General features: G+C 41.5%; 1 protein-coding gene across 1 annotated transcript in view; it reads right to left on the minus strand.

Moving 5' to 3' along the window:
- Xrra1 (X-ray radiation resistance associated 1) overlaps nucleotides 1-18,492 on the minus strand; it is a 70,966-nt gene that overhangs the window by 41,563 nt on the left and 10,911 nt on the right. The window contains exons 3-5 of the mRNA XM_027407761.2: nucleotides 13,578-13,675; nucleotides 4,182-4,357; nucleotides 709-780 (exon numbers count right to left, since the gene is read on the minus strand). Coding sequence (XP_027263562.1) covers nucleotides 709-780; nucleotides 4,182-4,357; nucleotides 13,578-13,671 — 342 coding nt within the window. The 5' untranslated portion in view covers nucleotides 13,672-13,675. The remainder of the gene's footprint in view (nucleotides 1-708; nucleotides 781-4,181; nucleotides 4,358-13,577; nucleotides 13,676-18,492) is intronic.

Below are 18,492 nucleotides of genomic sequence, written 5' to 3' on the forward strand. Positions count from 1 at the left end.
ATTTAGAGATTTATGTGAGATATGTATAACTCTTTGGAGCTTTATATGTGTTAACACATATAGGTCCAGTTCATTTATTTGAATTCCTTGCTTGAGTATATGACAAATTATCCTTTCCGAGTGGGAGCATAATTATCTGTTTCAAAATTTCCATCATTAGAAACAATGGTGCCATATACATTCTTGTACATTCCTCCTCATCATAAGAGTTTCTTTACTCCTACCAGATGGTAAGCTCATGTAAAGAGCATTCCACACAAGGAATCACACTCTACTCACATTTCCTGGCCAATTCACACCATGTTCTATGCCCCAGTCTCAAGAACAGATTCCTTAGGTGAGTTTTTCTAATTCATATGAATACCAAATTTATAGCACCCAGTGAACCCTTGTTTGCCCTCTGTCCTCCCTCTTTCTTTCTTTTTGGTTTTTTTGTTTTTCGAGACAGGGTTTCTCTGTGTAGCTTTGGAGCCTATCCTGGCACTCGCTCTGGAGACCAGGCTCGCCTCAAACTCACAGAGATCCGGCCTGCCTCTGCCTCCCGAGTGCTGGGATTAAAGGCGTGCGCCACCCACGCCCGGCTTGTCCTCCCTCTTTCTACATAACTGATTTCTAGTGCCCAGGAACTATGGAGGTGCCATACACAAACCAGAGCTTCCAGGTGCCCCCTCACATCTGGCTCTGTCACATCTTTGCTGATGGCCTCACCTTGGAGAACTTCATGCCGCTCACGTTGACAGTGCAAAGGTCTGATGGCTTTCTTACACAATGGTGCTTCAGCTGGAACACAGGACACAGAATTGGTCCCCAAGGTCCCAACAGAACATAATGAATTAAACTATTTCTGTTGAGTGTTTTCTCATAAAACTTGCCATTGTTTGCATGTGCATCCATCCATCTCTCCATCCATCCATCCATCCATCCGCCAAGTATTAACTGAGTACCACCTTTGAGCCACAAACTGATTATATTAACAAACTTTTGTTTAATCCTAACTGAACCCCTTTTAATATAAGTAGTATTTCTTCTTACTTATTAGTTGTGTTAAAGGGTTTTCCTTTCTCTTTCAGTATTACTTTTTCTGAAAGAGAATTTACTTTCCCCTTTAATGAGTATAAGAGGCAGAAGGTGCCTTGTCTGAGGCTCTATAGCTAGTACATGATTGATCTATGAATTGGATTCAAATCTGTAATCATTAAACTACACATTTTTGCCTACTGAATGTCATTGTACATAATGAAAGAGTTGGGATCTAATATCGGCTTCAAGATATCTCCTAGCTGAACGCTGCTGAGATCCTTGTCCCACCTATTATGGTCCGTCCCTATGGTGCCTTCTTTGAAGAGGCCCTGAACAGGCTCAGGGAAGACAGTGGGGAAGCAGTAGAAGCCTTCCACACCTTCACTTAGTGGGAAGCCAAATGGCAAGCACTTAGGAATGTAATGGTAATTTTAAAGGAGAAATACCAGATCCAATGGGTATGGAAACAGGAGGTCCCAACCTCAGTCTTAGAAGGAGGAAACATGTACTTGAGGAAGTGATTTTTCAGCCAAGTGCTAAGAGCCGAACAGGAGGTAATCCTATGAAGTGGGTAGGGAGTATGCAGACCTCCCAAGTGGGAGAAAGCATGGTATTTTTGAGAGGTAGCCAAGACAAGGTTAGAGAGAGAATTGTGAAACCATTCGGATCCACACTGGTTCTGAACAAGAGTGTAGACTAAGTAGTGGCTGACAGCAGTTTCATAAAATCGGTATGCCTGACCTTCTTAGAAAGGATAAGAAGACAGAAGAGCCCAATGTGCCAGAAGTTATTAATGACCTTTCCAATAAACATACATCTACATCTTCCCTGTTAGAGAACACTGAGGTCATTTCCCTTCCTTGAAGTGGACATGTTCCAAGCTCCAGCCCCAAGAACAAGCCTTAACCTGTACCAGCCAACTGTCAAGGTCTTGTTCCTCCAACCAATAACTGGATATATAGGTCATGCCAATAAGATGTTGGCTGCTGTGATTAGGAGTGGGTGACAGCTAAAAAATGCCTTTTCTTCTAAAGACAGGCCTGGTACAGTGGCAACTCCTTCTCTGCCTCTGGATGTTGTCCTCTGTGTGTATGATGATCAGAAATGCAGCAGCCATTTTGGAATAATGAAGGGAGTCAGGACAGGAGGACAAGTCAGCATGCCAAGGATGACAGTGCAGAAAGATGGAAGGATGCTGAGCCTTGGAGATATTATGTAACCATTATGTGATGGATTCCAAACAATGCCTCAGGCTTCTGTGTGAAATAAAAGCATTCTAGATTTTATTTACTTCTTCTCCTTCTGTATTATTATTACAGCAGCAGCATCTGGGGATGTGTGCATGTATGCACACACCATGTCATTCGTGTGAAGGTTAGAGAGCACCTTTTGGAAGTTGGTTCTCTCCTTCTACCTTCTCTCCCGGGGATTGAACTCAGGTTGTCAGGCTTTGTAAAGCAAGCACTCTACTGAGCCAAGCGTAGATACCTCTGATACACATCTCTTGGGACCCACAAGCAGAATGTGGAAACAAGGGAGGCTGCCAGTTCTTCTTGGGGAGCAATGACAACCACACTACCCAGGAGGCATGGTCAGGGTGACCCCTACAGGGTCGGTCCTCTGGAAGAACAGCCAATATTCTCAAGCACTGAGCCATCTCTCTAGGCCTCAAGTCCCTCACTTAAAATGGTGTCATTTTTGTTAACAACCTATGTATCTCTTCCTATATACTTCAAACAATAACTGGGTCATTGATAATAACTAATATAGTACAAATAATATGTAAAAGTTGTTAGAACTTATGGTTTAGGGAATAGTAATATAAAAGTATGCATATGTGTAGTACAGTGAAAATTTTTTGCTTTATTTTTCAAACATTTCAGTTTGTGGTTGTTTAAATCTGTAGGTAAGGAATAGTGGATATGTAGGGTCGACTGTATTTGGAAATAAGTGGGGGGGAGAGAACACTGAGGTGTGATGTGGTCTGTCCCACCCCAGTATTGCTGTTTCAGTCCTCTGTCCTCCCAGTGAGGAGTGGTCACGACAGTCAAAACAAATCCCACAGCTCTGCAAAAACCTTTCGCTGCTCAACGAGGGGAGGTGGAGCCAAGCATGTTCTCTTGCAACCTGTGATACACAACTCTTGGGACTCACAAGCAGAATGTGGAAACAAGGGAGGCTGCCAGTTCTTGGGGAGCAATGGCAACCACACTACCCATTAATATTAATTTATAAAATCCATCTTTCTTTGTTCCTGAAGCTCCTGAAGCATTGCATGGAACAGATGTGAAACTACCTGGCTGGTCTCCAACCCAGTACCCCGGCTCTTTCCAGAGATACTGCCTGCCTCAGGTCTGCCTGGAGTAATACCATGAGCTCCTCCTGCTTCTAGGCAGATGCTAAAACCAAAGAACCAAGGCGAAGTGTGGGGGAGAGGGTAGGGGGAGACACAGAACCTCTCTGGTCCCACTGGCTCCCACCCCAGAGCAGAGCACAGCATGGCACACAGGAATCTCTTGCTCCTCCTCAGCACTGACATGGGACCCTCAGTTTACCCTTTATTTCTGAAACACTCTTGCCTTTCCAACTCACGTAAGACTTTGCCCTTCATATAATGTCTTTTCTTTTCTTTTCTTTTCTTTTCTTTTCTTTTCTTTTCTTTTCTTTTCTTTTCTTTTCGAGGCAGGGCCTCATTATGTCAATTCACAGAGATACACCTGCCTCTGCCTCCCAAGTACAGGGATTAAAGGTGTGTGCCACCCTATCTGGCCATTTTACATAATATAAAGGTACAGGTTTTAGAGTCAGTGGATCAGGGGTCTAATCCTGGTCCAGTCATTTATTGGCTCTAGGGGGGGACCTCTTTTTCCCTGTTTACAAGTGGCAACAATATAATAGGGATGGTAAAACTGGTACTATCTCAAGGGGTGTATGGAAAGGCTTCACATGTTAAAGGAAATTTCCAGGGTTCTTTCATCATCAGCCACATTCAATTTGCCACCATCACTCTCATAGCTTGGAATGGGATAGGAATAGTGGTACCTGGGCAAGACAAGTCCTTGCCCCTATTCAGACTAAGGCAGGGCAGGGGAGTCCTCGTTCCTTCCCTCCACCTCCCTTAGCTAATGCTACCAGATACTCGGGGATGCATTTACTCTCACCAGAAAAGCCCGGTCCAAGATGTGTCCAAGAATGTCTGTCTGGCTATCCCGCTGAGTTACTTTCTTCAACCCAGTATCAAAGGAAACTTTCTTCTGGTGTTCCTGGCTTTCAGGGGATGCCTTAGTCACACTCTTCTTCATGTTGCCTTTGCGAGACACTAACCAGTGTCCTCGGCCTGTGGGGAAGGTTGGGACAAGTTACTCACCACTGTTGGAGGTGTCTGCATACACCCTGTCTCTTTTCAGCAGACACTAAGCTCAGTGAGGGATAGGGTACAGATGAAAAATGCTTACAATGAGAAAGATGGGATGGCTGCCCAACTCCTTCTTTTATCTCCAAATGTGTGCCTCCTAAGTCTACTACTCATTTAAGAGACAAAATTGGACTCTTCCTGTTATGTGATATCCTCTCTGATTCCCCTGGGTATAGAGGATAACTCTCTCGGGTACTAGCCAGTTACTCTCCTGTTGATCATCTCTTGGGTAAGGCCTGTGTATGACCTGAATTCAGCAAAAAGAATATGAAGGCTAGGGATGTAACTCAGCTGGCCAAGTGTTTGACTAGCTTGAGTGGAGACCTTGGTTCAACCCCCAGCACTGTATAAAACTGCTTATGGTGGGGCACACTTGTAATCCCAGTACTCAGGAGGCAGAAACAGAGGGATCAGAAGTTCAAGGTCATCCTTGACTACATAGCAAGTTTGAGGCCAGCCTGGGTTACATGGGACTCTATAACAGAAAAAAAAGATTATGAAATTCATAATAAGTTCATTTAAAAATCATAATGACATTCTATGACCTACTATAGCATTAACTGCAATCTGTAATTGTATTATTTACTTACTCATTTGTTGCTAACATTCTCCTCTGGAATAGAAGCTCTATAACAGCAGGGGCCTTATCTATCTCATCTTTATGTCCCCATAGCCTGCACAGAGCTTGCCACACTGTGACTGCTACTCACGAATGACTTAGACCACATCATCATCTGTTTAGACATTTGTGGACATCTACTTTGCACTGAGAGTGGGGGTTATGAGAATGAACGTAACAGAAACCCTGACCCCCAAAAGTTCAATACTATCTGAGATGTTGTCCAAGCCCAGGGAACTTAACAGCATGAGATAGATCTAGTAAGCTGAAGTAATTCACTAGATGAGGAGTGAATCCAGGGCAGTCCAGGCAGAGGGAAGAAGAACAAACAAACAAAAATGCCCAGAAATATAAAAGCCCTAGATGACACAGAACAACGTAGCTATGGCTCCCAGGCTGGGACCACTGGCTCTGGCCTGCAGCAGCTCCTATTCCTGCCTCGAAGGCTTGGCTCCACATGCGACCACTATTGCCAGTTCTGCCTGTTCTGGCTTCACAAGAGGCATTTCCTGTTGTAGAATAATCTTTTTGTACACTGTGAAGATTCATCCATTAGACTGGTTTAATAAAAACCTGAATGGCCAGTAGCTAGACAGGATTTTTTGGGGACAGAGAAAACATTGGGAAGAAGGGTGGAGATGTGGGAGAAGCCAGACAATGAACAAATTGGACACACAAGATGGGATAGAGGCAAAAGCCACATGGTAGAACATAGATTAATAAAAATATGGGTTAATTTAAGTTATAAGAGCTAGTCAGAAAGAAGCCTAAGCTATTGGCCAAACTTTCATAATTAATAAGAAGTCTCTGTGTGGTTATTTGGGAGCTGGCTGGTTGGGACAGAAAAAGTATGGCTACAAATGGCAACAATGTCTGGCCACATATTTCCACATAAGACCTAAAAAAGCTTTAAAAATGGTTCAGAACATAGAATCAAAATGCAGCTTCCTTGCTTCCATGCTCTCTCGGATAGGCTCGGTGCTAGTGGCATATAGAGATGCAGTTCTTTTAAGAGGCCCTGCTACTGAGCATTTGAATGGGGTATATGAACAGCAGATAGTGCGCTACTCAGTGGCATGAGACTAGGTAGAAATGCCTACAGCAGTGTGGACCCAGAAACTTCTCAGAGATAGGGTGGTAAGCGTGGCTCCCTCCAGGACCTCCACCATGAGGCTAGGCTCTCAAGGAACTGGGGGGGGGGGGCAGAACCACTGCCAGCATACCATGAGTTAAGCTGCTTGATGGTTTAAGATTTTGCTCATGAAGACAGAAAGGGTTATAAAATAAGCAGTAAGGCAGGTTTAGACAGAAAAAATACCCTCTAAACAAGTTACACCATGTTTAACAATGTATGTAGGCTTAAGAAAAAAGAGAAAATGAGTATAGACAGTCATAAAAATGAAATACAATAATAGTTTAAAAATAATAGAGTAAAGTCTTTAAAGAAAGAGTAAAGGCCAGGCCATGGTGGCACACACCTTTAATCCCAGTGCTTGGGAGGCAGAGGCAGGCAGATCTCTGTGAGTTCAAGGTCAGCCTGGTCTACAGAGTGACAAAGTGAGTCCCAAAACAGCTAGGGCTATTACACAGAGAAATCCTGTCTTGAAAAAAAAAAAGAGAGGATAATACATACATACATACATACATACATACATACATACATACATACATACATATGCATATATGCCATTAGAGGTACAAAGTGAGTGTGAACTTCTATGTTATTGTGTTGTCTTTGGATTTTTGATTGCTAATAAGCAAATGAAAGCTGTTGGGAGACATGAAATTGTGAAAGGGACTACTGAAATAAACCAGCCTAAAATTTTTAAAAAGGCCTTAACTTTAAAATGGAACTCAAAAAATGTATTACTTTGGAGAAGAAGTTATGTTTTTCTTACAACAGGAAACAAAAGGCTGTGAATTCACTCAAGGTTAAAGAAGATCAGATTTGACTGGGAAAATCCCCCTGAAAATCCTGGCTACAGACATAAAGAAATAAATTTAAAAAAAAAAAAAACCTACGGGCTGGAGAGATGGCTCAGAGGTTAAGAGCACTGACTGCTCTTCCAGAGGTCCTGAGTTCAATTCCCAGCAACCACATGGTGGCTCACAACCATTTGTTATGAGATCTGGTGCCCTCTTCTGGGGTGCAGATATACATGGAAGCAGAATGTTGTATACATAATAAATAAATAAAATCTTTTTAAAAAATCCCTACAAGACAGGTGACTATATTTTACCCACTCAAACAAACAATCATCTTTGGCTGGCTTGTGTACAATGCACAATCCTTTCTTGTGTTAATGCAGTTATGTATGTTACCTTTGAAATACTATGTTTTCAGAGCAAGGGAACCAGACACCAATGAAAACAGGTAGCCCAGGTGATACAGCCTCTCAGAGTGCCTCTGTTGTAGTTTCCTTAGAGTTCTGCATCCAGAACAGCTTCAAGGATGCTGACTGAGATGGTCCAGCCTCACAGACTATCCAGCCAAGACTTCAGATAATAAGCCCCACACTTTCCCATTGCACAGTCTGACTTGACCACTATCCCAAGTTTCCCAGGGTCTCCTAAAGATGCTATCACCACCAAACAACAGATAGAAGTCTAGAGAACATGACACCCAAATTCCCAAGAGGTGGGGTGGATGGCTTTGGCAATTGAATGCAATGGGTTATAGATATTTGTCATTGTTTAGGGGAGTTGGTTACAAATTGTTATTGGTCATGGTCAGAGAAATAGCTAAACTAAGGAGATTAGATTTTTGTATCTCTTTCTAAAGGGAAAAATGTGGATATAGTATAAAAATGATGAGATAAAAGGGTGGATTATTGAGTCTACTTTTGAACAGCCACTCGTCTCTAATATTTTACATTGATATAGACTTTAGTTTATTGATAAAAATTTAAGGTTATTATGGTTATATTGTATATATGTTTCTATTCTTGTTTATGGTGTTATACCTATATGGCTCATTTTAAATGGTTATGTACAGTTTTAGTCTTTGAAAGCCAGTTAGGATAATAAAAACAGGTTAATAGTTACCTACAACTATCAAACTTATAGTCATGTTAGGTATGTTTTCAAGGTCATACAGAGATATATTTTAGATAGGTGATCTTCAAACACTTCAAATAACTACAAAATATGACATTTAAAATGTTTTAATAACATAAGGCTTTTCTTGACAATGAGACATGTCTGCTTCTGTTGGCACCAATCTACTTCAAAAAAGGATGATGGGCATCAAAGAACCTCCATATGGAATTTACTTTCTTTATGGCAAAGGCTAGCCATTTGAGCAAGAAGCTGTCCTTGCCTTGGCTGTTGACTGTATGGTGTCCAAACTAAACCAGCAGGACACAAAGAAAAGTGACTGCCAAACTTTGCCAACACAGGGTATGACAGTCCTTCAAAAATTCCTGCTTCACAGAAAAGTCTGTCAGATATTCTAGGCCTCTAGGCTGAAGATAGATTCCCCAACATTGCAGAGGAAACTTGGATGACTGTCCAGGCAGCCAGATGTTTCTGTCATTTATTTTTGGAAGTTGCTTGCTCTGCACTTCCTGCTTACTAAGGTAATATATCCTTCTGGAGTCTCTGATGGAGTTGAAGACTAGATAGTCATAGTTCTCCTTAGCTATGACAGAAGGTAAATTAGGTACAGAGCTTTGGACTCATCAAGATAGAATAAACAATGGAGTATTTTCTCCAAATATTACAAATACAAATGGACTGGACATTGTAAATGTAACTCTTACCTGATACTTGTTATTATTTATAGTTTTATTACATTAGACTTAAACCCTTTCCTTTTTATTTAGACCAAATGGAGAAATGTTGTGGGATAATCTTTTTGTACACTGTGAAGATTTGTCACTTGGAATGGTTTAATAAAAAGCTGAATGGCCAATAACCAAACAGGATTTTTCAGGACAGAGAGGACACTGGGAAGAAGAAGGGATGAGATGTGGGAGAAGTGAGCCAGATGAGGAACAGGTTGAACACTCAAAATGGGATAGAGGTAACAGCCACATGGTTGAATGTAGATTAATAAAAAAAAATGGGTTAATTTAAGTTATAAGAGATAGTTGGAAACAAGCCTAAGCTATCAGCCAAACTTTAATAATTAATAAGAAATCTCCATGTGGTTATTTGGGAGCTGGCTAGGTGGGACCAAAAAAGTCCCACTACAATTTCCCACTCCTGCCATGGGCCAGGAAGTTTGGTACCCCACCACCAAAGGTAGTGTTCCACTCAAGGCACAGATTTCCATGCTCCTTGACTCACTCTTCATATCCCTGACTCCTGGAGGTAGCAGACTGAGTTGGTTAAAAATTCAAAGTGGCCAGGAGATCAATGTGAAATGAGACTGGAAGGGTCCAGAGAAGCCGACCATAGAAGTGCTGAAACTGGATGGAGCCTGGTAATGGTATAGGCTTTTAGCATCAAGAGAGACCAAGGCAGGACTTTTTGTTTTGCTTTTCTTCATAAATTTTCATTTTGAGATAATTTTAAACTTCCAGAAGAGTTGCAAAAATGGTGTAAATCGCCATGCAGCCTTTATGCACTTCCCTAATGTTCTGTTCTCATCTTACATAACAGCCACACCATTACTGAACCTGACCAACTAGCATTGATGCAACATCAGCTACTAATGTTAGCCCTTCTTTACATTTTGCCAGTTTTCTGACTAATGCCCTCATCCTGTCCCAGAATCCAGGCCAGGATCTCACATCACATTTAGCTGGCATGGTTCCTTAGTCTGCTCCAACTGGTGAGATGGTTCTCCACTCTTCTTTCTCCTTCTGCAGACGTGACACTTGTCAGCTAAATATTAAATATTAAAGTATTTAAAATAAAATGTCCCCCAATGTGAACTTGTCTGGTGCTAACCCATGTTCAGACTGAGGCTTTGAACTTGGCAAAAGCAAGCTGTGCCTTTCTCTGTGTATCATTTCAGGGATCTCATGAGGCTCTAACACTTTATTTCCAGTGGTGGTTACTTGTTTTGGGAACAGGTTCTCAGTATGCAGCCCAGACTGGCCTCAAACTCACAAGCCTCCTGAGTGCTGGGATTATAGGAGTGTACTATGATACAACACATTGACACTACAATGATTATTTGACGTGTATGTGGTATACACATGCATGATGCATGAGTGCACGTGTGCAGCTGTTCACACAGAAGCCAGAGGCATATGTGAGAAGTCTCTGTCTCTCCTTATCTTGTTCCTTTGAAGCAGTGTTTCTTGTTGAACTGGAAGACCAACTCTTCAGCTGTGCTGGCCAGCAAATCCCAGCTATCCTCTTGTCTTTACCCCCAGTTCTGGAGTGACAGGCATATGTGGCAACACCCAGCTTTTACATGGATGGTGGGATGGGTCCCCATGCTTGCTGCAGGTGCTCTTCCCTGCTGAGCCACCTCTTTAGCCCTACAATACTAATTTTGATCACTCATTCAAAGTGGAGTCTGCCTGATTTCACTACTGAGCAGTTCATGGTTTTACCTTTGTTATTAATAACTCTACCTAGAAAGTTATTCAGCATTCCAAGGCAAAAGCAGGTAGATCTCATACCTCTACTCATTTTTTAGCATCCCAAATTTCTCTGTGTCGGCTTTACTAGGTTATAATAAGCAATTGTTCAGACACTATGTTGCTGTGGAAGTATTCTGTAGTTTTAGCTAGTGTCTATGGGAGATGACATTAGTGAGAAAGGTACTTGATAATATAGGTGGCCCTACCTCACTTGGCTAATTGAAAAACTTAAGGAGCAAAACCAGATTTCTTAGATGAAAAAGAAGTCTTGTTTCAAGACTACAATAGGGATGGGGGTGAGGCATGGTGGCAGATGCCTTTAAGCTCAGCATTCCAAGGCAAAAGCAGGTAGATCTCTGTGAGTTCAAGGCCAACATGTCTGCATAGTGAGTTCCTAGAGTGTCAGGGCTACCTAGAAAGACTCTGTTTCAGGAGAGAGAGAGAGAGAGAGAGAGAGAGAGAGAGAGAGAGAGAGAGAGAGAGAGAGAGAGAGAGAGAAAGAGAGAGAGAGGAAGCAAGGAAGGAAGGAAGGAAGGAAGAAGGAAAGAAGGAAGGAAGGAAGACAATGGGCTGGGATGTAGCTCAGTGGTAGAACACTTGCCTACTTGTGCAAAGAACTGGGTTCCATACTCACCATCAGGAAACAAAACAAACAAACAAATGAAAAACCCACTTCAGAATCAGCTTTTCCCCAGGGGTTACCTCAGCCCCTAAAGTCACATAAGCCAATTCCTATTCTATCTACTCACCTGCTCCATCCATCCATCCATCCATCCATCCATCCATCCATCCATCCATCCATGTATCTTGTGCTAGCCTTACTTCTTTAAAGAACCCTGACTGACATACTATCCATAAGTGTATTTTACTAGAAAAAAAGTATTACTGTGATATTTGAATAGTGATTTTTATATACCCCTCGTGTCTTCTGTATTCATTAATGAGACTTTTACCACAAGGAAAAATCTAATTCTTCTCTCCCACTTATTTATTGACTTAAATGTTTATTTATATCATTATGGGATCATGAATATTTATTGTATGGTTTACAACCCAACCCTACCATTATTTATTTCCCTATTTCAGCTGTCCCAGATTTAGCTCTGTCATCTTGCTGCTGTGTCCTTTCAACATGCCCTCAATTTTTTTTATGAGCACTTCTTTACTTTCTGGTACTATAAGACGTTCAAGGCCCAACCTGAATTCTTTTTTCCTTGCCTCAGACCTGTGAACAACTATTTCTCTGGAGAGCTCTTACACCTCTCATTGGAGAATGATATTTAGGCAACAAGTATATTCTTTTCGGTACTGACACTTCCTTGCTCTAAGTATGTATACTAACACATGCAGACATACTCCTTCCTCTCTCCCTTCCTTCCTTCTTTCTCCCCTTCCTTCTCTTTCTCTCTGTCTTTGTGTATATATATACGTGTGTGTGTGAGAGAGAGAGGGGGGCGATAGAGGAGAGGAACTGAATGAGAGAAAGCATAATCCATATTGATAGGTGCCTTGAAGCAGTGGTTCTCACCTGTGGTTCATGACCCCTCTGGGGATCGAATGACCTTTTCACAGGGGTCACATACTAGATAAACTGCATATCAGATATTTATATTATGATTCTTAGCAGTAGCAAAATTATAGTTATGAAATAGCAATGAAAATAATTTTATGGTTGTGGGTCACCACAATATGAGGAACTGTATTAAAGGGTGTCAGCTTTCAGAAGGTTGAGAACTGCTGCCTTAGAGGATTCAAACAAGTAGGTGGCCGGGAATGAGGCTTAGGTGTAAAGTGAAATCATTCTAGAGAAGCAGGGAGAACAGGGCTGGCCTTGATAAAGCCCTGGCCTGACATTTGTGAGACCCTGTGATCCTTCCCTAATTACTATGAACCCCCAAAATTGGAGAATAGACTAGAGAAGAGCCAATCAATATCCTATGTATTCTATGGTCCCCTTTATTCACGTGTATGTTGCTGTTACTCAACTCCAGCCTAAAAATATTATGTGGAAAATTCCAGAAATAAATAATAATTTTAAGTAACTCATTCACTGCAGCAGCATATTGATATAATTATTCTATTTACTCTTAGATAACTAGAAGACTTTTAACTCTGTATGTTAATCTCATACTATTCCTAATTTATAAATTAAACCTCATCAGGTCTGTATTTATGAGAAAATATAGCATATACATGTCTATGTGTATGTATATACACAGATGCATATATGGTGTGCAATACATTTTAGGCATTGACTAGGAAGTCTCCCTAGTCAATACCTCCCCTGATGAAAAGGGAATGCTTACAGTAGAGTGAGCAACAAGTCACAAAACCAGGGATTAGAGAAGGTGTACTTCTCTCTTAACCTACCCATTCAAAGCAAGAGACCTACCTATCTTCCAGACAGTGTACCATTTATATGACTGTGCTCTGTTTAGAAGTCCCTGCCCCAGAGGAGTTTTTAACTAGATGGATATTTGAAAAACTACCAGAGAAGTATTAGTGCTTTCATTTAGGAGCTGAATGAAGAATGATTACTCATCTAATCAGAGAAATGGGAAGGAAGATACATAACAGACTAAGGGCTCATAGGGTGGTTTGTTGAAAAAAGTGGGAGAAGAGTAGGGCTTCATGGATTGAAGGCTTTGGCTAACCGGAATAGATGCTGGAATACTCAGGACAAATAAAAAAGCTTTGTGGAAAGGGCTCTGAAAAGAAAGGAACATAAAAGGAAAGGGGCTTTGGCAGAGGTCAAGCGTGGGTTAGACTATGAATGACATGTGCCTCTAAAGGTGTCGGCAATGAGAGGCCACTGAAGGGAGGGCACCGTGGCTAAAAGCACACTGCAGAAGGCTCACTGGGGCTGCTGCAGACATAGGGATGAGAAGGGACAGGACTGAGTGGCACAGAGGAAAGTGAGAAAAGCAGTTCAGTGCAGGAGTTGGGCGTAGAGAAGAGGCAGCGATCTGAGGAGTCGTCTCACCTTCTTCTGGCAGCCGAAGGAGATTTTTGGCTGGAAAGCAGTTGTTGAGGCACGGCTTGCCACTGTCCATTTTGTACATTCCTGAAGACACCATCTCCCTGAGAGACAGCAAGGACAGTGGGGAGTCATAAGAGTGCAAAGGCACAGGGGAACCCTCCCAGTACCATTTGTGAGCCCACAAAGGTCACTGTGCCCTGTACACCTACCTCTGAGGACTGAGAGGCTCTGCCTCAGCCATGGGGCTTTCCAGTTCAAACCTAACTCAACAGAGTACCAGGTGAGGCTCACACAGACCTGGTTTGAATCCCAGTTCTGTCCTTCCTTGCTGTGTGCCTAAGCATGTTCCTCTACTCCTCTGAGTCCCAGTGGCCTCACCTGTGGGGGCAATGCTACTACCTTAACAGAGGAATGAGTGGGTCAAATGGCAAAGGCTGTTTCCTTTGTTCTAACAGTATTCGGAAAAAGGGGGCTCACACTTAAGGAAAAGTGATGAGCAAACCCAATTTGGAACGCATAAATCTGGTTTGAGGGGTAAACTGATTTTACTGATGGAGAGGAGAATAAACAGTCCAAACAGAAAGAGCCACAGGACTGAGGGTATCATGGTGCACAAGAAGAAATGGTCAGACAGGAAGGGAAGGATGTGTGTTTGGAACTCTTTGCCTGCTCCTGAAGGGTGTTTGCTTTGAGGGGTAGGGGCCCTGGTTTCATACTGTCTTTCATACTTTCTCCTGGTCATTCAGTGACTAGGAGACAAATCAACAGTTGAGCTTTACACAAGCCATGACCAAGCTGTGCTTGAGAAGGGGAGGTCTGACAAAATGATCCCATTGAATGAGACTGGGGTGTTGTTTGATAAATAAAAGACCCAGAGACTGATATTGGGGTTCAAGCTTCAAGCTGAAGATCAGAAAAGCAAAGCAGCTGGGCACTAGCTCTTATTCTACCTCAGACTGAAATGAGATCCTGGCTCCACCAAACCTCAGACTGAAGCCTCTCCTCAGCATAGCTGGAGAATTCTGAGACTTCAGTGTCTTCCTATCCTCAATGTGGCGGAGAATGAATGCCTGAAACTAAGACCTTGCTCCTGTCTTATATACCTCCCTAGGGCTGGAATTAAAGGCATGTGATCCCACATGCTGAGATCATCTTTGTGTGAGCTATTTCTCTTTAGGACTAGATCAATTTTGTGTAGATCTGGGTGGCCTTGGACTCACAGAGATTCATCTACCTCTTAATCCTGAGTCCTAGGATTAAAAGTGTGTACCACTACCTCCTAGCTTCTGGCTGCTGGGATTAAAGGTGTGTACCACCACTGCCTGATCTCTATAGCTTGAGGCTTACTTTGCCTTCTGAATCCTCAGGCAAGCTTTAATAAACTATAAATAATATGTTACCACACTGGGGATTATTAGTAGGGAGTACTTTACCCAACTAGTGTGAACTGTGAGGGCCCATGTAACACAGAGGAACCAAACAAAAATAAAGATAAAAGGAAGGGGGGAACAAAACAAGGAAGGCAAGACACAAAAACAAAAACCAGAAACAGAAACAAGACCAGAAACCAATTGTAGAGCAGTAAACAAGAAGGTGGAGATTGCCTGGGGAGTTGTCAGGTAAACCAAGGGACCACAAAGCTTAGAAGAACATCAAGAGGAGAAGCTAAGAAGTCATGGAAAGGTACCACTTAAAACAAGTCATGACAAAATAATAGTCAGCATCCAGGGAAGGGCAGATCTAAATACTAATGCATGGAAGAGTGGAGGAAAGGAGGCAGTGCAAAAGGTAAACACAAGCCAGGCGTCAGTGGCACACGCCTTTAATCCCAGCACTTGGGAGGCAGAGGCATCTGGATCTCTGTGAGTTCGAGACCAGCCTGGTCTACAAGAGCTAGTTCCAGGACAGCCTCCAAAGCTACAGAGAAACCTTGTCTTGAAAAACACCAAAAAAAAAAAAAAAAAAAAAGTAAACACAAGCAAGGTTTCCAAAGACCTTGGCTGTGAAAGGGAGGAGAGAGGCAAGCACAATTCATGGCTTCACCTAGCCACATCCTGATCAGTGATTGGCAATCAGCATACACAGGTTGCTCCTCCCCCCCTTTCTCTTTGGTTTGTTTTGTTTGAATTTTTGCTTAGTATCCAAAGGTTGGACAATATTGGAACAAATCAGACTGGAGCTTCAATGTCCTGGACTTGCTTTGGGGGAACACCTATGACACCTGCTGGTCAAACAGCATCATTGCAACATAAAGTTAAGACATCAAGGCAGAATCAAAGGTTATGAGGCTTCCCAAGATCAGATTCTTGGTGAGGGCTGTTATGCGGATGCACATACTCAAGCTATATACAATGAACACATCTTGTCCCTATGCCATACAGCAGCCTTGAATGCTTGGGACAAGATTCAAGAACCAGGGAAAAGAATTGAGTCATATACTAAGGTCATATAAGGCCCCACAGAACCCAATAGTGACCTTTTGCAAAGATTGACTAAAGCTGTACAAATAGGGGTAGGAGATCCAGAAGCTAGACAAGTACTCACTGAATCCCTAGCTTTTGAAAATGATAATTTAGAATGCAAAAAGGTTCTTGGGCCCTTAAAGATCAGATCAGCACCAATGGATGAATGGATCCTGCATACAGCCAATGTTGAGTCTTTTGATTATAACATTGAGGCTTGGGTAGGAGAAGTGATCTCCAAAAGTATGAGGAGACATCAAAATAACAAATGCTTTAATTGTGAAGAATAAGACATCTGAGAAGAAATTGTAGACAAGGAATTCCTAGAAATAATTCTTCTTCTAGGAATAACCCAAATAGAAGGCCACAACCTTCTGGACTTTGTAGAAGATGCAGCAAAGGCTAACATTAGACCAATGAATGTAGATTGACAAAGAGAAAAACAAAGCAACTCTTTACCATCAGGAAATCTCTCGAAGGCCTCCATGTCTAAAGTGGTCCAGTCATTCCCACTCATCATGGAGGACAATCCTCCCCAAACAATTAGGAAATCCAGTGCTTATTGTAAAAAATCTTACTGCTCTGGATGGAGAATGAATCAAAAAATCAAGGAGGAAAAAGAAAATGTATATCTTGGCAGATTTCTATAAATGACCAAAGACCAAAACTAAGAGTACAAATAAATAATGTTATACTCAAAGGATTATGGACACTGGTGTGGATGTCACCATTATCACTTCAAAATCTTGGCATCCAAGTTGGCCTCAATTCTTAGGGATTGGAACCCTATCTCAAGCAAAACAAAGCATGAGATGGGTTGAATGTATCAGGCCAGAAGGACAAAGAGGAAGGCTGAGGCCATGTGTGGCTAATATAGCAGTAAATCTATGGGGTCGTGATCTGTTGCAGCAATGGAATACTCAGACTAACATTCCTCCAATATCAAAAACAAACCAAACAACTATTCATGTTTATGGGAAAATGTTATAAGGCAATATATAAAACAGACACTGCCATCCAAGCTGTACAGAAAAAGAAAACAAAACAACAACAAAAAACAACAACAAGTGTTGAACTCAAAGAAGCCCGACCCTTAAAATGGTTAACTGACAACCCTGTCTGAGTGGGGCAATGCCTATGACTTCAAAGAAGCTAGAGGCTATAGAACACCTGGTTCAGGAACAGCTAAATCTAGGCATATTGATAATCTACCAGACTTTGGAATGCTCCTGCATTTGTTATTAAAAAGAAATCAGGAAAATGGAGAATGCTTACAGATCTGAGAGCCATTAACAAAGTAATTCAGCCAATGGGCTTTCTACAGCCTTAACTGCCCTTTGCCTACAGATTAGCCTATTATAGTTATTGACTTAAAAATTGTTTCTTTACTATATCTTTACAAGAAAAAGGGAAAATTTGCCTTCATGGTGCCTAATTACAATAATTTTCAACCTGCTAAAAGATATCAGTGGAAGATTCTACCACAGGGAATATAAAATAGCCCCACCCTGTGCCAATATTTTGTACAGTAGCTGTTGAAATAATACATAAGCAATTTCCTCAATCTATAATTTACCATTACATGGATGACATTTTATTATCTGATTCAAATGTAGATAATTTAGAAAGAATGTTTGAAGAAGGAAAATTTTTGCATTGTTGGGGATTACAAATTGCTCCTGAAAAATAAAAAGAGGAGATTCTATTAATTATTTAGGCTATAAAATAGGTTTACAAAAAATTACACCCCAAAAGGTACAGATTAAGAGAGACTGATTGCAAACGTTTAATGACTTTCAGAGATTGCTAGGAGATATTTCCAATCTAAGGCACATTATTGGGATAAAACCTAATCAAATGATTCGTTTAAACAAAACCTTAGATGGAGACAAGGCCTTAAATAGTCCCAGAGAATTAACAGCTGTAGCTGAGAAAGAATTGGCATTGGTTGAGGACAAATTACAGATTGTACATGTGGGTCGTGTGAATCCGAAGCTTAAGCACATTCTAGTCATGTTATCCTCTAAGGATTCCCCTACAGGAACTTTAATGAAGAGGGAGGATATTATCTTAGAACAGATCTTTTTACCACAAACCAAGTAAAAAATTAAAAACTTATGTGGAAACGATCTGAGTTGATTCTAAAAGGAAAATTGAGACTTTGCCAATTAGCTGGAATAGATCCAGCAGAAATTGTAGTATCTTTTACTAATGATGAAATTGACAAATTATGGACCCTGGAAAAAATGAACCCTGGAAAAGAGCTTGTAGCAATTTTGGGGGGAGAAGTCAATGACAAATACCCCAAAAGCAAGAGAATTCAACTTATAAAGAGAACTAACTAGATCCTTCCTCACATTAAAAGGTAAACATCAATAACTGGAGCTCCTACATTCGATTCTGATGCAAATAAATCACGAAAGACAGGTTACAAATCAGAAAATTTAAGTAAAGTG

This window comes from Cricetulus griseus, chromosome 3 (assembly GCF_003668045.3).
Source record: "Cricetulus griseus strain 17A/GY chromosome 3, alternate assembly CriGri-PICRH-1.0, whole genome shotgun sequence".
Classification (NCBI taxonomy): Eukaryota; Metazoa; Chordata; class Mammalia; order Rodentia; family Cricetidae; genus Cricetulus; species Cricetulus griseus.